The 23,273-nt window shown below is 35.9% G+C and overlaps 1 protein-coding gene across 2 annotated transcripts in view; it reads right to left on the reverse strand.

Moving 5' to 3' along the window:
- The window catches only part of dock4a (dedicator of cytokinesis 4a), a 199,976-nt gene that overhangs the window by 38,910 nt on the left and 137,793 nt on the right, over positions 1 to 23,273 (reverse strand). For both annotated transcript variants that reach the window (XM_073943142.1, XM_005170698.6), the window contains 15 exons: positions 18,863 to 18,961; positions 18,410 to 18,504; positions 18,247 to 18,322; positions 16,280 to 16,380; positions 15,919 to 15,977; positions 12,627 to 12,775; positions 9,443 to 9,528; positions 9,151 to 9,177; positions 8,888 to 8,983; positions 8,224 to 8,284; positions 7,981 to 8,074; positions 4,372 to 4,520; positions 4,045 to 4,131; positions 2,049 to 2,153; positions 152 to 293 (listed from right to left, as the gene is read on the reverse strand). In XM_073943142.1, the coding sequence (XP_073799243.1) occupies positions 152 to 293; positions 2,049 to 2,153; positions 4,045 to 4,131; positions 4,372 to 4,520; positions 7,981 to 8,074; positions 8,224 to 8,284; positions 8,888 to 8,983; positions 9,151 to 9,177; positions 9,443 to 9,528; positions 12,627 to 12,775; positions 15,919 to 15,977; positions 16,280 to 16,380; positions 18,247 to 18,322; positions 18,410 to 18,504; positions 18,863 to 18,961 (1,426 nt within the window). The remainder of the gene's footprint in view (positions 1 to 151; positions 294 to 2,048; positions 2,154 to 4,044; positions 4,132 to 4,371; positions 4,521 to 7,980; positions 8,075 to 8,223; positions 8,285 to 8,887; positions 8,984 to 9,150; positions 9,178 to 9,442; positions 9,529 to 12,626; positions 12,776 to 15,918; positions 15,978 to 16,279; positions 16,381 to 18,246; positions 18,323 to 18,409; positions 18,505 to 18,862; positions 18,962 to 23,273) is intronic.

The raw sequence follows: 23,273 nt of genomic DNA on the forward strand, positions 1-23,273 counted from the left end.
GACAGACAGACAGACAGACAGATAACAGACAGACAGCAAATTTAGATGACCAGACAGAGAGACAGACAGAACAGAGACAGACTGAAGTGATTTCAGTAAAGGACTGAGTTGTAAATAAAGGCGTCAGTCAGAGTGCAGTGCTGAAGGATACACTGAGCGTCCGCCTGGTGGATGGTCTGGTCAGGCTGGTTTGCGTGCTGCATTGCGATGGCATGTGGAAACTCACTGAGCATCCTCTGCTGAAAGGCCTCCAGACGCTCGTAATCATTCCCTCGACACACAAACTCTTTATTCTGTCCACAAACACACACAGCAGGAATCAGGACACAAAACACAAACATAGCTGGAGGAATCATCTCCTCTCATTTTCTCTTCATTCTTTGCATTTGTTAAACGCAACTGTTCTTTGAAAAGACAATGATAGAAAAAAACTCTGAAGAGGTTAGTGAGATCTGGAGGGAGAGTGCCCTCTGGTGGACATAACGACAAATTACTGGATAAAAATGGTGACGTTAACGTTAGCATTTGACACTGTTCAGTCTGCCTTGTCAATATTCCAAAAAATCTCTACAGTTATAAGTGCTTTATGAATGTAAAAGTAGACTTTTTTTTGAGTAAGTGTTACTGTACAATGTGACCACAGATAAAAAAAATGGTCATATTGTAATATTGCTTAAATATTATATTATATAATATTATATATATATATATATATATATATATATATATATATATATATATATATATATAATATAATATAATATTTAAGCAATATTACAATATAACCATTTATATATATATATATATATATATATATATATATATATATATATATATATATATATATATATATATATATATATATATATATATATATATATATATATATATATTTCCAGATTTCCACGGACACCCTGTATTTGATTTAATATGAACATGTTTATTTATTTATTTATTTACTTCTTTATTCTGTATATTTATGCATTTACTTAATGCCTCCACATTTGTATAATATAATATGATATAATATGATATAATTTAATATAATACATTATAATATAATATATTGTAATATAATATAATATAATATAATATAATATAATATAATATAATATAATGTAATATAATACAATATAATATAATATAATATTGAGTAATGAACATTAATGCATATTAATATAAATCTGTCATATATTCTAGTCATATCTAGTCATATATTGTGACACTATTTTGGTATAAACTCAACAACAATATCTATAAAATAACCTTTTATAGAGCAACACGGTGGTGCAGTAGGTAGTGCTGTCGCCTCACAGCAAGAAGGTCGCTGGCTCTGTGTTGAGTTTGCATGTTCTCCCTGCTTTCGTGTGGGTTTCCTCAGGGTGCTCCGGTTTACCTCACAAGTCCATGCGACATGCGGTACAGGTGAATGAGAGTGTATGTGTGTTTCCCAGAGATGGGTTTAAGCTGGGAGAGCATACACTGCGTAAAACATATGCTGGATAAGTTGGCGGTTCATTCCGCTGTGGAGACCCCGGATTAATAAAGGGACTGAGCCAAAAAGAAAATGAATAAATGAATGAATGAATAACCTTTTATATATATTTTATATTATATTATATTGAGGGCCAAATTACTTAATAGAAAATGAATGTTGAAATACATCTATATATATATATAAATCATTATATGTTGATAAACAATAAAACATTAATTAAATGTAATTATTTATTCATTAATTTCTGTAATTTTCTAATAATGTACATATTATTTTCTTATTAATGCATTTATTTATTGCGTCCACATATCATTTTCGGGTTATGGTTGTTGCCCCATCCCTCAACAATAGTAGGCGACCCCTTTAAAACGTAATTTTATTGGTCTTTGCAGTTTTGTCTATCTCTCTCTCTTTTAAGTTAACAAATTAACTCATGAGAACCTAATAATATGATAATATATTACACTATCATAAACATTGTGACCATAATTTTCGTATTTTCAGATTTTTTATGACTCATTTAAAATGTAATATTAGTAAAGCGTAGTACCCTTAAAAAGAAGGGGAATTTCTTGCCGTAGAAGCCGACTCTGAAGAACTCTGGCTCCAGACGCTGCTGGTTCATTATTTTGTCGTAAAAAGAGGCTTCCATCATCTATCAAGAACACAAATAAAGCAGACCATTGAGCACAACACAACACAAACAGCTGCTAATATGACGAATTACTGCCCCAATCTCAGACGCAATGGACTGTGTAAATGAACAAACAACGACAAGTTTAACAGTTAAAGCCAAACGCCTCATTAGGAGAACAATTGGCCAAAAGTAGAATGAACACAATAACAACTGCATCTCGTTCACATTTACACACACTGCCAACAAGAAAGCAGATGTTTGAACAGGCAATGAATTAGCATAAATAAAAGAATTTAAAATAGTAATAAAAGATATCAATACAAATAAAAAGACATACATTAAAAAGCAGAATAAGCATATGCTGAAATTAGCCAAGAAAACTAGAGCTAAATGATTATAAAATAAAAGTAAATAAATAAGGAAAAATACAATAATGCAATAAACAATAAACAAACACATAAATACAACAGTATAAAACATATGCATTAAAGTAAACAAATAATAGATAACAAGTATATTTTGAAACATTACACCATTATTATTATAATATAAAGACAAAAGCGAAAAGTACATAAAATAAATAAATTACATAAATAAATATTTCATCAATGAATTCATTAATGAACTCTATCAACATAAATTTATACAACAGTTCTGTCTGGTTCTTGAATCTAGTTCGCTGATAGCCGTGCGATATTCTGCAATAACAGCACCCGTACCGCCTCTTCACCCTTTACCCTTGTGTATTACTTCGCCCACATACAGCAACAAGCAGAGGACACTCTATGTCAAATATTGCTGCTGTTAGGCAACATAATGTACTTTTGAGGCTTTTTTAGACAAGAATGCAGTTGTTTAGATTGCAACTATGCAGTTTATTTATAAGGATAGTGCCTATTTTAAAATATTCATCGTTTCTGAGAATCGGATTCAGTGTCTGTGCAGACAAAGAAAGGGACAATGACGTTACGCCACAAGATGGTGACAGAGACAGTATAATATAAGTCCTTAGGCAAGAAAAACAACATTTTCTCAGCGTAAGTTTCAAACTACAGCAGAACAAATCATTATAAATCAGTTAATTAGGCTCTCTATTTTGTATTTTTTTGTGCTGTATTTATGCCACAGAAACTGGTAGTGTTTGTGTTGGCTTTTTTGGGGTTAATTTTTGTGAAATCTGTATTACAGAGAAATAGAAATCTCTGTAGTTGAATGGCATTTCATGCCGTTCAGCTGAATAATCTTAAAATGTTTTGTTATCACTTTAGACATTAAGCTAGAAAATCATTCAAATAGTTCTAAAGTAACGTTGAAATGACAGTGGTGTAGCGGACGGGCCCCCCCACTTTTCGATTACACAAGCACTCAACCCCCCCGGTTTTTTTTATATACACAATTACACAATTATGCTGTCAAACTGTGGTATAAACCAAATATGACACTAGTAGCTGTGTGATGTGGCTGTATATCATTACTAAGGATACTAAGACAACACACGACTCCCACCTGTGCCAATATAAAGCCACATCGCCCTGCTACTTGTGTGATATTGCTCAGAAATCAATCAATAATACAGCAATCCAATAAAAAAACATTTAATAAATAAAATGTAAATAATTTTACACAAATATTATACAATTTATAAAAACATATTATACAAAATAATAAAGTTTTAAATTAGGCATTTTTTTTTAAATAAATTAGGCATGTTCATATAAACAAAACAGAATCCATTTAGTTTGTTTAAACTACAGCAGGTGTCAAATTAATCATAAATAAATAAAACCAAAAACAAATAAATCACTATGAAAAAATAATAATAATTAACAATAAATAAAACACTAATAAATAGCCCAATACATAAAAAATAAATAAATAAAAGAATAAACTGCTCAGTCTGTAAACTCACCCTCATTTTGCTGAGGTTTCTGTAGTCATAATATGCTTCGTACTGATTTGCCAGCTCCCGACACAGAATAATGCAGTTCTCCCAACACTGGAAATAAAAACAGATCAATTATTAATCTGAAATAACTGTAATAAAATTAATTTCCATTTCCATCAAAATCTTTACATTTACATTTCGATCAATATGGCTGAGTAACCGCAGCTTAAACCCACTAGATGGCAGTATGTGAAAACAAAAGGCAAACTCTCATTAAGATGATTTTTAGCGGTGAATTTGACTTTCTTTGACTGATTTCCTGCTGGATGTTTCCATGAGAGTTGGACTCACTTTGCCTCTGTCGAAGTTGTGTATGATGGTGAGATGAAGACACTCTTTCCTCTGCCATTCGCTCTGCATAGGGTACGAGAGGAACTCCCGCAGTGGCCGCTCCGTCCACTCCAACAGCTCATCATACAGCAGCAGAGTGTATGACGCCTCTGAAACACACACACATGCACACAGAAAAAAAAAATATATATATATAATAATAATAATTAATTAAAAATGCTTATTAAGTTTTTTAATATTTTTGGAAAAAGTGTTATTCCAAAAAACGAAAAAATTATATTCTTTGTTTAAAAAAAAATATAGTAATAGTAAGAAATAAAACACAAAAAAACATATATGCAAATAATAAAACATCAAAGAAAACATTACCATTCAGAAAATAACATAATAAATAATATTATTTAATAAAAAGAAACCTAAAATATACTAAAAAGAAAATTAAAATGTAATATTTTATAAATAATACAATTTTACCAAATATGGTATATAACCATGATCATCAGTAAAACATTACAATAATAGTATATTTTTTAAATTAGAACATTTTTTTAAAAATTCTAATACGTGAAAAAAAAATGCTTGTCACGTGTTTTGGTCAGAATACAAAATTTACAAAGCAGAAAAATTATTATTGCTAAATATTTGTAGAAAATAATAATAAACATTATTTAATTACAAAATAATTTTATTATTAAATTTCTATTTAAAGATTTTTATTGATTAGTAATTTTCTATTAAAACAATCTCTATTATACAATATATAAAAAATAATATATAAAAAATAATATTTATTTAAACATTAGGGGAAGAAATGACTACATTTGAAAAAAATCAAAGATAGGCTACAAAAAAAAAAAAAAAAACAGTCAAACATATTGCCAAATAATAACTACAATATATACTCAAATTACTTAGCATATACTTTTATATTAACTTAAAGGGTTGGTCCAGAGTGTATTTTTATAGCTTGGTTGTGTTTATTGGGTGCAAAGCAATGTGTGTTCATGCTTCATTTGTAAAAAATCAGGATATTTGTTCATATAGTTTACTTTGATTATATACAGCTACTCAGCTAACATGAAAACGACTGTTATATTTTCTAGTTCCTCTGAAAGGCCCGCCCTCAAGACGCTCTGATTGGTCAGCTAACATTATGTGCTGTGACTCATGGATTGGCTCTATGTCACCAGGAAGCATCACATCCAGTCACGCCTCTACTAGCACGCGCTGTGCCTCTGCTGTATAAATACTGTCAGTCAGCCTAGCCGTGTCAGTGTGAGCCTGAATAAGTCAGAAAATGACAGATGACACAGCTGAACCTCACGCCTGCTCTCTAAAATAAAATCTGTCAAGTGTCTTTCATATTTATTCAGATTATAAGCATATTTAAGTAATATGAAATGTTCACATATCATTTGCTAGTTATTTGAAATGTAGAACGCACAGAAAGTGGTCGCATAGAGACACCCTGCAGCGCTGCTTAAGATTGTGGATGTTTACAGAGGTTTGACTGATAAATATGAATTTGTAAGTAAATAAGTAATGAAGTAATGTGGTAATTGTGGCATAGTTGATCCAAAGTACTTTACAATAAAAGAAAATAAAATAAAAAATAAAAAAACTAATATAATTAGTTATTATTATATAATTAATAATATAAGAAAATATATATGCATATAAATAATACTAAAATACAAATAAGAAATAACATGCATGTGTCACTCAAAGGCAAGAGAGTAAAAATAAGTCTTTAAATTAGATTTAAAAGCATCCAATGAAGGAGAAATCCTGATGTTCAGTGGGTGATTGTTCCAGAGCCTTGGGGCCGCAACACAGAAAGCTCGATCACCTTTTGATTTGCAGCAAGACCGAGGGACAGACAAAAGAAACTGGTTATGGGATCTTTACGTACTACAAGCTGTATAAGGCCTAATAAGTTCACTGACATGGGCAGGGGCAGAATTGTGCAATGCTTTATAAGTGAAAAGAAGGATTTTAAAATCAAGCCAGTGCAATGAGGGGAGGACAGGGGAGATATGATCTCTTTTCTTAGTTCCTGTTATTAATCTGACGACTGCATTCTGGACCAACTGTAACTGAGAGAGTGTTAACTGAGGTAGACCATTGTACAAAGAGTTGCAGCAGTCTAAACGAGAGGAGATAAAAGCATGTATTATAACTTCTACATCTTTTTTAGAAAGAAACGGTTTAACTTTTACTACCAATCTAAGCTAGAAAAAGCTGCTCTTCACAACTGCATTTACATGCTTGTCAAACTGCAAAAGTGGATCAAAGATAACTCAGAGATTCTTCAAACAGCATTTCCCGTTGTTTACATCCTTGTTTACGTCCTTGCTACAACATAACGTTAACGCTAGAAACTGTGCATGTAAATGATCAATTTTAACAAATAAAAACACTTACAGGTTGTGACTCACAATCCACAGCTCCATCTATTATGATTGGAGCTGCTCCTTCTTTGAGGAGTTTTTAGCTGAATCCAGCACTGAACTGGGAGATATTCTGGAAGCTGTCCATTATCAAATGCTAAAGCTATATCTTTCTTATAATTCTCTGGAACATACTTAAAAGGAAACTGTAAGCACTGTACTCTTTCTGTCATGTTCTTTGGAAGCCCAAATACAAAAACAGAAGAAGCTCTGTGGAAATAGCAGTATTTGGGCGGCATTTTAGCTTTCTCTGCTTAAACATCACAGCGCATCTGGCCATGCCCCTTTACTGCACATGATGAATGCACGTAACCTGAAGCGTTTGTGATCTCATTAACCCGCATGTATTTTTTTGTAGTCCCCAAACTTCGCTCGCTGTAGGCTTTGCTAAGCTAACTCTGTGAAAGCCATTGTCTCCCTTTGCAATGAACTTTGAGCATATTACATTCAGAGATGTTGTTTATGTTCACACAGCTTCATTACACATCAACTAAAGTTAAAAATGATTTCATAGTGGACCACCCCTTTAAACAAAAAATATTGTACAGATTAAAAAAAATAATAATAATAATGGTCAAATGAATCATCATCATTTATTTTTTTTAATATCCAGCTAAGGCTTAAATCCTAATGTGCACCATGTTTAAGACTATTGATTCATCTACAAAAGAGTCGACTCAGAGTGATGTAAATGAATCATGGGGGTAACGAGTCTTTAGCTGTGTCAGGGTGACGTCGATACGGAACTGAAGCCCCGCCTATTTGTTGATTGCACAGACCCAGGAAACTTGAAATCCACACACTGTAACAGACCCCGGTTAAATGATATCGCGAAGGCGCTGTGCTCTGAAGTGTGAGGAAAAGTTAGTGTTATTTTTTTCTACCCAAACATGAGGCTCTGAAGAGTCAGTGGTTGAAGTTCAGCAATATAGCCCCAGCCTTGTGCTGTGTCCCCATCATTTTTCTGACGAGTGCTTCAGCAATCTACATGCTTACAGCAGGGGATTTGTCTGCCATTTGTAAAAGGATGGATCAGAAAAGACTATTGATGTATGGGACTTTGTCAGAGCTTCCTTTTATTGTTTCTCTTATTCTTAAAAATAAATAAAATGAATTAATTTAGCTACCAATCAAGCCAATTATGTGGAGTGAATATTACCGGTGTAATTTTGTGCCTTCAGGTGCAGCTCATAGAGCTTGTGAATATAACGGATGTACATTTCTTCTTTATTCAGCTCAGTTTTGTAGAAGTTCTGAAAGAAACAGAACAACATCAGCAGAAAAGTTACATTTGTTCATCAAAAACAACAATAAAAAGCCAGTGTGTGATGTTTACAATGTGGATAAATGGAAATACATAAACAATAGTGCACTTGTTGTCATGATCAGTAATAAAACTAACCAGAAGGTTGACTGTACATCCCATCGTTTTCCCATCAACCTCCCCGATCTTCATGCAGTCCCTGTGAAGAGATGAACAATATAACACACACTGAGATCCACACGCACAGAGACAAATACACTGTATGTATGTGAGTGTTTGTACGAGTAAGTGTGTGTGTTGTGTGTGCATCTAAGTGTGCGCAGGTCCTTGTTTGTGTAAATGAGTGTCTCTGTTTGTGTATATATGTATGTATGCATGTACAGTATGTATGTGTTTAAAGATGTGTGTATGTTTGTGACTGTGTGAGTTTATGGATGTAAAGGTGTGTATATGTGTGTTCATGACTGAGTATGTTTGTGTGAATGTTTATGCATTTGCGTCCTGTATGTACTGCATGTGTGTGTTTGTGCTTGTATGGGTGTGTGTGTGTGTTTTGTGCCTGTGCGTATTTATGCATGCATACAACAGGTGTGTTTGTGTGTGTGTGTGTGTGTGTGTGTGTGTGTGTGTGTGTGTTTGTTCTTCTGTGCCTTTGTGTGTGTGTGTATGCTTGTATGTGTGTATATGCATGTATGGGTGTTTGTATGTGTTTAAAGGTGTGTGTGTGTGTGTGTGTGTGTGTGTGTGTTTGTGCCTGTGTGTTTATGTATGTATAGGTATATGTGTTTGTGTGTGTGTGTACCTGTAATCCAGTAATCTCTCCATTAGCCGTGTGACTGTAGCGATGTGAGAAACTCCACTTTCTCTCCAGGTTTCTCTCTCGATCTTCTTCAGGAGACTAAATCACACACATACACACACACACACACAGAAACACAGACACACACACACACACACATACACACACTCAGAGATATTTTAACAACTAAACTAGAAAAAAATAACTATAATAAAACCCAGCAAATCTGTTTTGCTTATTCAAGTTACAGTTAATAAAGATCTTACCTCGGATATGGACCAAACAGCGGAATTCTAATGCAGAAAAAAATATCAAGACACATTTGAATTTAACATGTTCTTGAAATGTTAGGTTTATTTTAACTATATGTTTATTTCTGATTAAAAGAATCTTGAAAAAAATCCAAAAAATCATTCAAAACCCGAACTTTAAAAAGGTAGCACAACTTATTTTATTACAATTTCTTATTATTTTATATTTTTTACATTTATTTACATTAATCATTTAATCATTGTTATTGCCACACATGTAATGATTTAGTAAAGAGTAAAGACTCACATGTTGTTAAAGAGCTCTCTGTAAGTCTCGTCTCCTTTGCCTTCTGACATCAGACCATCCAGCTTGTCAATTAGTTTGGCCTCCACCTTTACAGACAAAAAAAAAAAAAACACACACACACACATACATGTACAAAATGTTATTTTTCATTCTTACCTTTTAAGCTTCTACAATTAAACGTACATGTAAACATAAAACAAATGAATTTTAAAGCTCCCCTATGATGGGTTTTTGAAAATAACCTTCCATGCAGTGTGTAACAGCTCTAAGTGAAGTGAAATATCCAGCTAAGGCTTAAATCCTAATGTGCACCATGTTTAAGATTATTAATTCATCTATAAAAGAGTCGACTCAGAGTGGTGTAAATGAATCATGGGGTTAACGAGCCTTTAGCTGTGTCAGGGTGACATCGATACGGAACTGAAGCCCCGCCTATTTGTTGATTGCACAGACCCAGGAAACTTGAAATCCCAGGCTGCGCACACACACACTGTAACAGACCCCGGTTGAATGATATCGCGAAGGCGCTGTGCTCTGAAGTGTGAGGAAAAGTTAGTGTTATTTTTTTCTACCCAAACATGAGGATGTTAAGAGTCAGTGGTTGAAGTTCAGCATTATAGCCCCAGCCTTGTGCTGTGTCCCCATCATTTTTCTGACGAGTGCTTCAGCAATCTACATGCTTACAGAAGGGGATTTGTCTGCTATTTGTAAAAGGATGGATCAGAAAAGACTATTGATGTATGGGACTTTGTCAGAGCTTGACAGAAACTTCACAGTGCACAGTTGCATGGATCAATTTCTTCCTCCATTTCACAAGTGTAAGTAACTTATGTGCGATTAAAATGGTTGCCTCCTTGTGTTCTCTTGCTTGCAAATTATGGGACCTATCATACACCCAGCACAATGCGGCGCGACGCAATTGTTGTTTGCTAGTTTCAGCTCGGTGCAAAAGTCGTTTTGACGTTTTGCGCCACGCTGTTTAAATGGCAAATGCATTTGCGCTCATATGTGCGCCCATAGGCATTCTGATCTAAAAAAGGAGGCGTGTTGAGGCGCATTGCTATTTTGAGGAACTATAATAGACTGTTCAATAGACCAGAACAAAGCAAGTCTATAGTCCAGCGCAGAGCGCGTTAGTTGTGCGCCTCGTTTACACACTGCTTTATACACAAAGGATGAACAGCAATACGCAAATATCTTTACAAATGAAAAAGAATTAAAGGATTAAAACATTACAAAAAATATTATTTTATAGTCTACATAAATATAAAAACTATACTTTCATGCCTTCTTCATCTTGGGGTGGCTTTTTCAGTTTATTCCTTACAATATGCATTTGTATAAAGCTATTATTATTAGCAGTATTATTTATTATATAAAAATTTATATTTGTTTTTTTAAACAAGCTTGGATTTGTCCACCTGTCAGGTTTTAGACCATATGGGGCACAGCATGTGTATTAGGATAAAACTCAGTTTTTTGACCACACTTCGTTATTATTGTTGATTTATTTGTTTGCTGGAAATTAGAACTGAATTTAGAAATAGTTTTGAAATAAATTTTTGCGTTCAACAATGAAATTAATTGTGTATAGGTTAATGGATGTCTCTGCGTACAACACGTTTTCCTATCCACAAGAGTAAAAGCGAAAGTAAAGAATTAGGAGGTTCATCTCTCATTCTCGCGCTGTAGATGTTCTGTTTAACTGTTTCCTCGCTAGTGAAGTGTTCAGTTTTTCCACTTACAAAGTCCGCCATGTAAATAGCAAATGCGCTATGGGGCGGCGCAACTGGCTCGTAAAGGGAATGGAAGATGAGGCTCTGATTGGTTTATTCTCAGAACACACCTAAAACTCATTAGGGGAATAAGCTCAACCTTTTAAGAGCGTTTTTTTCGTCCTTAAAATAGCAAAAGTGGATTCTGACATACCTTTAATGCGTTTGCGCCCTGCGCTTTGGACATTGCGCATGGATCATCAAAATAGAGCCCTATGTATTAGATATGCTCCACTTGGCTTGTACTGTATCTGGTTAAATCTTTATATTCTCATATCGTGTCTAGAACCATGTTGAAAACGCATTGCGTGCTGCATTGTTTACATATTTAAATGCATTTGTGATTTCACAATCCGTTTGTTGTTGCTGTGGTCACCGTTAGCTGTTCCAACACACGTGCGGTCAAAATTCAAAATTGTTCAGCTTTTGCCGTTGTGTGGATTAATACTGAATGTCTGTCATGGTTAAGAATAGAGCAATATGTTGCTGTTAAACTGCAGTGCTCTAGTACACTCCTGCATTGGGCTCACACATACACTCTGTACTCTGATTACTTTAACAATGTTGATAAGCCTTGGTAGGCATTTCTCTCTTTCTCACACCGAACGCAGTTGACCAATCGCAATACACTGGGTCATCAGACTAATCAGCATGTAAGTAGCATTGCGCTAAGGAGGGGTTTGGGAACAAATAAATTGCTGAATGAATCGTATGGGAGTCGCTGGGATAATTAAGTAAAAAAAATAAATGCATATAATAAGACAATGAAAGTGTTTTTTGACCTTGCATGCATATCAGCCTGTTGTTGGAGACCCCCAAATCCAAAATATGACCTTTTATAAAGCAAATTAGGGGATCTTTAAGTCTTAACATTTTAATTTGTTTATTATTTTCATAACTTTTTTGTAGAATAACATGAAATAATAAACAACTAATGTATGAAAATATCCCTCTCTAAAAACCTGTAGACAGACAAACCTATAGACTACAAATATGAATGCAAATGATAGATTCTGGCACATGTACGGAAAAACTCATTTTGCAGGAAGCAGGCTTAAAAAAATATGTATTGTAACTCAAATTTACAGACACAAATTGATAAAGTGTGACAAACAACACTTTAAAGGCATATTTTAAATGTTTTATACAATTACACCGGAAAAACTGCCTCCAGTGTCTCACCTTTAATACAAATGACATACCAACTCTAGTTCAACTTTAAATCTACGCAAGTAGCTCAAAATATTGCCCAAATTCTTTCCCAAGTGTCATGATCTTTGGTAAACATACAAGCTTGATTTTCTCTCATGCACAGCGTATTACAGAACCGCCTGCACATAATTTACTGTGACACGAACATCACGCTGCTCTCACACGTTCAAGCATGTTTGTCAGAATGATTTCAGCACCTGCTTGAAGTTGCCGCTCCGTCGCTGTTCGCAGTCCATCATATCATGGAAAATGGGGATCAGGACATTCCTCAGGTCCATCTGTGGGACCAGAGTCACCTCCATGAAGGGGCCAATCAAAGTGGGAATCAGGTTCAACTTATAGTCACCTGGAAGCAAACATTAGTGCATTACTGTACCCCTGTGGTAGTCTTTTTTCAATTTCTTTTGGCAATAAAAGAGTCCTGTTAAAAGTGCCATAGAGCTCAATGTGTTCATTTGTTCTCTGATATCCACACAGTAGGTGGCTTAGGTAAGTGTAAACAGTCTCCAGATACTGTTTATTATGCTAATTTACAACCACAGGAAATACCCCTAGAATGAAAAGCTCAATTTTGACCATATTTGAAATGGTCATGAATATTAATGAGCTCTACTCCTATATGAAAACATAGGCAGGAATTAATATCAATAGCATTCAACATAAGTTAGTTGCCTCATCATTATAAACCTAAGAAGTACAATTCACAATACACATGTTAAGCTAACAAAAGATACATTTAAACAGACCATATGCCTCTTTGAGGGCACTGAACAATATTTATAACCCATCATTCCCTAATTTTGCATTCTGATGACAAACTGTGATGAAATAATACAGTCCATGCCTGGTTTCATTACCTGAGAGCTCTACAATGCTGGTCTCATTTTCAAAATAACAGACCCACATACAGAGTAAGTAATTCAAGCTTAGATAAATTTAAAAAATAAGGGGAAAATTATGACTGTTGTAATTACACTAGGAAATGCTATGGCCATCTAATGCATGTGCATATTAATGATCTCATGAGGATTATCAGAGTCTGTGTTTTGTTCTGATTGGCCTGGATTTTTCACCAGGATTTTGAATGTATGAGATTTACATAAGAAAGAATAAATCATAATGTTGAAGGCTCATTACATGTCATTTCCATGTACTGAACCCTTATTATTCAGCTATGCCTAGGTATTTCCAGATTTTCATTCTATGGCACTTTTAAAGTACTATACAGTGCATACGGAAAGTATTCATTCGCTTCACTTTTTCCATTTTTTTTAAGTTACAGCCTTATTCCAATTATGGATCAAATTCATTTATTTTCTCAAAATTCTACACATAATACTCCATAATGACAATGTGAAAAAAATATATTTGGAATTGTTGCAAATTTATTAAAACATAATAAACTGAAAAATTAAAGATACATATGTTTTTACAGCCTTTGCTGTGAAGCTCTAAATTGAGTTCAGGTATATTCTGTTTCCACTGATCATTCTTGAGATGTTTCAGCAGCTTAATTTTAGTTCACCTGCGGTAATTTAGCTGATTGGACATGATTTGAAAAGGCATACACCTGTCTATATAAGGTCCCAGGGTTGACAGTGCATGTCAAACCACAAATCAAGCATAAAGACACAGGAATTGTCTGTAGACCTCTGGAGAAGATAACAGCAAAATCTCTGCTGCTCAGTGAAGTATGGTGGTGGCAGCATCATGCTGTAGGGATGTTTTTCAGCAGCAGGAATTGGAAGACTAGTCAGGATAGAGGGAAAGATGAATGCAGCAATGTACAGAGACCTCCTGAATGAAAACCTGCTTCAGAGTGCTCTTGACCTCAGACTGGGGTGACGGTTTATCTTCCAGCAGGAAAATGACCCAAAGTACACCCCTAAAATATTAATGGAGTGGCTTCACAACAACTTGGTGAATGTCCTTGAGTGGTGAAGTGGATTTTATACTCTTTAAAGTGTGAAGTTAATCTATATATTCAAATTATATGTGTATAATCTGCTTGTAGATTTGCCTACCATTAAAACAATTAAAGTGTTATGTAAGGAGAAAGGGCCTGAGGAAACCACTAAGGGTCACGAGAAGTGGATGAGAAGAGAGCGGGAGAAAGCCTGAGTAAGCAACTAAGGTGTCTCAGGAAATGGATAAGAATAGAGCAACACATGTGTAAACAGAGACGTATAGCTGGATAAGATATATATTTACCAGGTTTGGGTCAGGGGTTAACCTAGGTGGAATTTGTGTGACATATGTAGAAATAAGGGAAACACTGATGACAGAGGTGGAATTTGGGGTCAAGGGTTAAAGTAGGAGGGATCTTGTGTAACATATGGAGAACAAAGAAAAAAACTGGTGTAGAAGACTATTTAAACAGGCTATAATTTGAGTGACAGAATTTTTCAGACAGAGATGCTACTGGGGGTCTCCTGAAAGTTCTCCTTTGTTGTCGACAATAAAGTATATTCTTCTGATATTCATAACCTCCAGACTGAGTTTGATTTAGTAAGAGAAAAACCAAGAAAACCACTACAGTGGCCAAGCCAGAGCCCAGACCTAAGTCCTATTGAACATCTCTGGAGAGATCTGAAAATGGCTGTACACCGTTGCTACTCATCCAACTTGAAAGGGCTTGAGGGGTACTGCAAAGAGGAATGGGCAAAAATTCCCAAAGACAGGTGTGCCAAGCTTGTGGCATCATATTCAAAACGACTTGAGGCTGTAATTGCTGCCAAAGGTGCATCAATAAAGTATTGAGCAAAGGCTGTGAATACTTACTGTACATGTGATTTTTTTTTAGCCTTTATATTTTTAATAAATTTGCAACAATTAAAAAAAAATCTTTTGTCACATTGTCATTATGGGGCATTGAGTGTAGAATTTTGAGGAAATAAATTAATGTAATCCATTTAGGAACAAGGCTGTAACATAAAAAGTGGAAAAAGTGAAGCGCTATGAATATTTTCCGGATGCACTGTAAGACATAAACCAAGTATGAGGTGAATTATAGTATTGCAAACCTTAAGTTCTGTCCCTTTGGACAGAAAAGTGAAATCCAGTTCTAAAAATGAAATTATCTGTATTGTGTGTGAATTTAAAAAAGTTTTTTTTTTTTTTTTTTTTTTTGCTGAAAGGGTGATATTTGGTGATTCATTTATTGCAAGTTAATGGTTACCTGCACTTTTAGAGTAAAAAACAACAACAACACACACATAGATATAGGCAAATCATAATGAATAGATATTCCTGATATATGGAGGTCTTATGAAGAGAACATTGTTTACAACATTATTACCTTTAATCCACAGCCTCAGCAAGCCATGAGGCTAATTTTGTTTTGCCTGTACTGTATACATTTCAGTTTTTTTAACTTTCAAAGTGCTATAGCTGCTGACTTTTTTATGTTCTACTGAAGAAAGAAAAGTCACTTTATCAATTTTTCATTTTGACTAAAAAGCAACAGTCATCCTAAACACATCAACTTACCCAAATGCTGCCACATGCTGAAAATCTCACAACCAATCATCACTCTCATGTCACCATACCTTAAACAACACAAAAATAATCAATCAACTAAAATCAAATCAACAAAATCTAATTACAATGAAAATAAATGATCCTAAAATAATGAATTAATCATTTTATACAGGTCTTCCTTTATTATACAACTCGCAAAATGCTCACCGTATAAAACCACCAGTTATCCAAATACAATAAATCCTCAAACCTGCTGCTAAATAACTTGTCTCATTACACAAAGTGTTTTGTTTCACTCTATAACTTCCTCAAATCTCAATCTCAGTAGGAGTCTGATGTTATAAAAAGGAAAAAGAAGAAAATGTCTCACTTCTCCAGAACTTTTTTCCTCTTAGATGGTGGAAACATTTCCAGTTGGAGGCAAGGCTGGTTGATGAATATTATGCAGAGATAAAAATAGGACTCCCAAACCTACGGATAAAAAGACAGCTAATTAAAACACTATCATCATCTGCATTGCAGGTACCATCTTCCCATGATGCTCTGAGAGATGAAAAGTAATAAATAAAAAATTATAATAAAAATAATGGTTTCTGATTTCATACAGCACAGTGAAAAGAAACCTTTTTTTTTTGGAAACTTTATCTGTCCACAAAAAATTCTTTGAGTTGTATGTTGATAATGTTATATTAAATCATATTTATTTTATTTTGATGTCAGAAGAGCATGCTTACATTATTTGACCACACTTTGATTTGAAGTAATTGTGATGATCTACTGCAGTGGTTCTCAAACGTGGTCTTTTTTGACCAAGTACCAGAAAAAAATGATCTCTTCAAGTACAGTACCAGCATATTAATGACCAGTATTGAAATACAGTGCAGTAGGCCTAATTAAGCACCTAATTAAATCTGAGGTAACAAACTAAATCGAACGCCACGCTGCTTTACAAAACAAATAACTTTATATATCGAAAAAACATTATTTTACACTACTACGAGCACACATTTAAACACATTTGTAATAATTACTTTACCAATGATGCAGCATGGGGAAATCCCTCAGTTTGATGTAACTGAAATGCCAACACACCAGGACTGGTCTGCAAAAGGGCTTCTCTACTGAGTATCTGCTCTGCAAGCGCTGCACGCCTCTCCCTCTGGCTCTGCGCCAGGCAGATTGATTTTTAACATCTGATGACGCGATGAACTAAAGTAAACATTCTAAGCACAGCGGTGTAATCGTACACTTCAGGGAACAGCCAATCCTGTCGGATCACATGAGTCTCAGTGTTATCGTACGCGTCAAAGGGTTAAAAGTTTGTTCAAGCATGTTCACCACTAGAAGAAAGCGTACCACAGTTTGAGAACCACTGATCTACTGCATTCACACACACAGACATAGTGCTTTCCAAAAATCTGAATTTATTAGCATATTGAATGAAAATTTTAGGTGACAGGCTATATTTTGCTGAATTTTGTACAGAATATGCATAAAACAGAATATTCCAAAAAACAAACTATTTTTTTTATGTAAATTTTTTTGAATCTTTATAATTACTGCAGTAAAATATTATTACAATATTATTAAATAACATTTTATTTTGTAATAAGTAATATATATTTTTAATAATAACATAAACTAATCTGCGTGTTAACTTTTGAAACATACTGGTTTGATTAAAAATTTCCAAATAAATTTAGCTTAATTTATTTATTTTAGTTAATACAGTAAAACACAGTTTTATAATGCTTTTTTTTATTTTAAACAGCACCAACTTATCTCAGAAATCATTGTAGCATGCACATTTGGCATTCTGTTGTGTTACAAGATATATTATTATATCTTATATATCTTATATATATATATATATATATATATATATATATATATATATATATATATATATATATATATATATATATATATATATATATATATATATATATAATAAAATAATATAATAAATATTTGATATTTATATTTTTGATATTATATATTTAGTGTAACTTAAATTATTACATTCTTTTAGGTACTGAAATGTGTGTGTGTCTGTGTGTGAAATCTAAAGTATGAACCAAGTGATATTAATATTTAACAATAATATTAAATGAGAGATCAGCCAACACAATTATGCATAACAAGCATAATTCTTCTTTCCAGATTATTTGATAAATGTACAGATTACCAAACAAAATGTATTTAAATTTAAATATTTGCAACATTACAAGTTTTACTATCACCTTTGATAAATTTAATGAATAAAATCAGTACTTTCTTAAACAAAAAACTAAAAAATTTACTTTTGAAAAGTATGTAAATATAAAATCTCCTCACCTTGAAGTCAAATTTCTCATTTAGGAAACTGTTTCTCAGGGTGTCAGAAAGATACAAGATGGTGGTAATGATGACGCTAAACACAAACAAAGCAAATTGTCAAACACTTTAAAGCAATCCTGTATTTTACCTGAATCCTTTAAGTCTGGTTTCCTGCTCTTACTTATTAGCGACCAGCCTCATCACGGTCCAGTCTTTTGGAAACATATCCGGTCGAATCAATATCCTGAAGACTGTGAATAACTGCAGGAGAAAACTCTGGAGAAAAAACAACATAAGATATTGTACATTTAGCAAAATAAGCTATTTAAAATGCCACAATCTGGCAACGTTTATTACATTTAATTTCTTTATGTTAAAATAGTAACCATTTTGTTCAGTACACACACACACGAATCTTCTTTGTGTTTTTAAGCTACAATCTGACAGAAAATAAATTATTCTATAGCATTTAAATGTAAATGAAATATGTTTTATAAAATATTATGTGCAGATGTTTTTATTTACTTATTTACTGTAACAAGATTTTATATGTCAATGTTTGCAATATTCGGTCTAGGTTTAATCCCTAAAGAACGTTATTTGATAGTTACTACTATGTGTGGAATGATTTTACCGTTAGTTCATCTTTAGTAGGAAATCGGCTGAGAAGCTGCTGGTATTCTTTATCCTTCAGCTGTCGAAGCAGCGTGAGCAAACAGGCCACAAATTCACCCTGAAACACACAAAAAAATGATCAGTTTTGTTATTCAATCCACTTCTTCAGTCAGATGTCATGCGCCTCGATAACACTTTGCCCGAAGGGTAGTTCGTAAGCCTCTTATGAAAACTTCTTAATAATTAACTGAAGCATGAGATTTTAAATCATGCTTACGGAAACTGTCATTAAGTGTTATTAGTTCAGTTGGGTCATTTTAATAGTAAAGGTGACATTGTTTGAGATGTCTTTGCTTGACTTTCATGAAGTATTATGTAAATACTTCATACCGACAACTTGACATCACCAAGACAACATACTGTAACTCTTCATAAATCTATCCTGAACATGAAATTCATGAGGCTGTTATGATTGGGTCAAAATCATTTACATAGAGTCAGAATTATTAGCACTCCTTTTAACTTTTTAATTTTTTTCCCCCAACATTTTTGTTTAACAGAGATTTTGTTAACACATTTCTTAACATAATAGTTTTAACAGCTAATTTCTGATAACTGATTCATTTTATCTTATCCATGATGACAGTACATAAAAATTATACTAGATGTTTTTTCACGATACTAGTTTTCAGCTCAAAGTCTGATTTAAAGGCGTAACTAGGCAAATAGGGTAAAGGTTAATTTATACTTTTGTCTGGCACCACGTGCGTGCACCTCACAAAACAAACTAGGTTTGTATACTTGATGCGTTTGCCATTTTTTAAAACAACAGGGGCTGGTCAAAAGAAACCGACCGAGAAATCAGACGAATAAACAAAGAAGTAGAAAGTTTCTGGAACTACGTCATGTCAATAATAACCTTCAAGATTTTTTTAAACTAATTATTTTTGTCAATTATTTTAATGATTATGAAGATTTTTATAATTATTCAATCATCACTTAAATAATATCACTATTCAAGCATATTGATGCATCACTTGCTTTTGTTCATATTTCGGACAGTTCTACCTATTAAAGTTTATTAATATGTTAATAACAACAGAACATGGGTTACTTTTTAAATGTATTTTTTATTATGGCATTTAGCCCACTACACAATTCACACATTACTGTCCGGCTAGTTTATGTCCTCTGCTTATATGCTAAAAGGCAATATTGGTCCAACATTTCTGACCATTATCACCAATAAAGCCTAGAAAAACAGGGCATCAGTATATTGTAAACCGATAATTTCAAACATTCCTTTCCAGTTATCAAAGAAATAATTAGTTCCTCTTCGGATGGAGAACTCCAATGCAATGTGGAAACTTCCTCTATGGCGTTTTCGTCAGAAACCAATCATCTGAAAGAGTATAAAATCGGGCCAATGAAATACCAATAAGTTGGGGGCGTCAGCATGCACAGCTGGCATCAATGACAATCAATAGTGCAATGCTCGACATCCTTTTCGCGTTCAGCGCCTTTCACAAGCTTCTGAGAGAGTCTTTGAGGGCATCACCAACATGTGTCTACAGAAAGAGATCGAGTAGCAACTTCTCCAGGTCAATAGCGCAGATATTCATTGTCTGGCATTCTTTGGGTCCAGTCCTCCCAAGAGTGGTTTATATATAGAAAAAAAATCTTTCCTAAAAGAGCAACACGGTTGTGCAGCACGTCTTTTTCAAGACATCGCTCCGACCGTGCGTTTCTTGATGCGGTGGTTTCCTGTCCCCGGATGATGGGCACAAGCACAGGGTTTCATGTTTGGGGGTCCAGCATGTAAATGCGTGCTCGCGGGCAGTGCATGGCGTCACTGTGCTGTCATGTATGTTGCGCAGTTAAGATCGCGGCAAGCTCTTGCAAATGAGCCACCCACCCCAGTTGGCCCCTACACTGCGGTCGGCACTCGGGCAGATCTGAGGGTTACAGTAGTAGTAAATCCACCGCCTTCAGGCTGCAGACCTTTTGCTCCTCCACGTGCTCCATCCAAGCTTCAGGTGAAGAGAAGCGCTCCGTCTTTGGATGGTTGCTCTTTCACTTGATGACAACAAGGACCAGATATCCATCGCTGCATTGGAAGTTGGGCTGTCATTGTCTGATGAGGATGCGAACCCGCTCCCTCTCTCCCTCTGGGTTGGAGAGCACAGCGTTGGCATCTAAAAAGCAGACATAATGGCCATGCTTTCCCGGGCTGCTTCGGACATAGGCCTGGAGATGGTTTATCTCCCAGCCCCGCGACTGGACCGACTAGATGGGTGTTAAGTGGAGGATAGAAGGAGGCAAGACCTTCAAAGCCTTCCGTCCCCTTCTTCCCGGAAGTGCACAGTAAGCTCACGCAGTTTTGAGGGCACTTTTTTCTGCCTGATCTGCATGCACTTTTATCCTCACCATCCTTGGAGGGTGGGCTGTCAATGTGTGATGAATATTCAGTCGGAGGTGATGGGTGATATAAGCTAACGGCGGGATCGTAAGACCGCTCCCTCCCACCGAGCCATCCACATCCACTGCTTTTCGCCGAGGGCGCAGAACTGAGTATCTTGCAGGCAAACAGCAACACCCCCCCACCACCCCCCCGGCCGACTGGCTCTCACGGCAGCTCCTAACCCCGGGAGAATGCCGACTCCACCCTGAGTCTATTCAGCTGATATGGGTGGGCTTTAGGGAAACCCAGGTTGATCTGCTTGCTTCTTCCAAGAACGCCCATTGCCAGTGGGTTTTTTTCCCTGACTGAGGGCTCTCTCAGCATGGATGCACTGGCCCATAGCTTGCCTCAAGGCTTGTGCAAATGTGTGTTCCCCCAGTGAGCCTACTCGCGCAGTCACTGTGCAACGTCAGAACGTCAGGGAGGACGAGGAGTAGGTCTTGCTAGTTGCGCCTCTCTGGCCCAAGCAGACCTGGATAACAAAACTCTCCCTTCTCACGATGGTCCCCCCTGGCGGGTCCATTTGAGGGAGGACCTACTCTATCAGGGACCGGGCACCATCTGGCACCCTTTCCCAGATCTGTGGAACCTACAGGTGTGGTCCATGGACGCGAAGAAGACATAGGTAACCTACCGATGGCAGTGGTTAACACCATCACTTAGGGTAGAGCACCCTCTACAAGGCATGTCAACGCCCTGAATTGAAGTCTCTTCACTGAATTGTGCGCTTCTCGCCGAGAAGACCCCTGAACTTGCTAGATCAGTGTTGTGCTTTCTTTCCTTCAGGACAGGTAGGAGGGAAGGCTGACACCCTCCACACTGAAGGTTTAAGTGGCTGCTATTTCCGCTCATCATGATGCGGTGGATGGCGGCACCGTGGGGAGGTATAACCTCATAATCTGGTTCCTCAAAGGTGCAAGGCGAATGTTTCCCCCCTCTCATGCCCTCTTGGGATCTCGCAGTAGTGCTAACGAGCCTACTTGAGGATCCCTTCGCACCACTCAATTCAGTATCCTTGTGATTTCTATCCTTGAAGACAGCTCTGCTGGTCGCGTTGGCATCGATTAAGAGGGTTGGGGACCTGGAGGCATTTTCAGTCAGTGACTTGTGCCAAGAATTTGGGCAGTCCTACTCTTATGTTGTTCTGAGACCCCGGCCCGGCTATGTGCTCAAGGTTCCTACCACGCTGTTTAAGGATCAGGTAGTGAGCCTAGCAAGATCTTTAACAATTTGCAAGAGGAGCCAGTTTCCTCAAGGTTATTAGGTAACCCTTGGTGACTGAGGAAACAATTCGGTTAAGGTGTTGAAACACATTTGCTGCGCCATTCTCCCTAACACCGAGATGCTTGCGCTTTTTCAGCTTTGTCAGCTCAGTTCCCCATTTGACGAACCCTGCAGAGTTCCTCCGAGGCCCCCAGCATCGGACTCAGTGGAGGAGTCAGGTGTTGGACAGTTACGTTGTTGGCATGCCCGCTGGTCAGCCCGCGTTCTGGGTATAGGTGCCTGCTATGTGTGATGCCCTGTTGGCGATACCATAAGATCACTCAATTACGGTTTAGTCCCCCCTTCTTTGAAGGCGGGCTTGTGTCTTCTCTCCCCGCTAACCATCCTCTTTCATGTACTCCCCCCCTTGGGGCTAGTCCACAGGCTGTCAGCAGGTCTCCCCTCTTTTGGGTAGCAGATCTCCGCAGCGTCATCCCTATCGACCCACTCAAAACAGTTAAAAAACACTGCTTTAATGTGCGAAATATTCTAAAGGGGTAGTTCACCCAAAAGTGAAAATCTACTCACCCACATTTGGTTTAAAACCTTTAAATTTCTTTTTTTTTGCTGTTGAACACTAAAGGGGATATTATGAAGAAAGCTGAAAACATGTAACCATCAGCTTCCATAGCAGAAAAAACTAAAACTATGGATGTCAATAGTTACAGGTTTCCAGTTTTCTTCAAAATGTGTTTAACAGAAAAAC

The sequence above is a fragment of the Danio rerio genome, chromosome 25, assembly GCF_049306965.1.
Source record: "Danio rerio strain Tuebingen ecotype United States chromosome 25, GRCz12tu, whole genome shotgun sequence".
In the NCBI taxonomy this organism is placed as follows: domain Eukaryota; kingdom Metazoa; phylum Chordata; class Actinopteri; order Cypriniformes; family Danionidae; genus Danio; species Danio rerio.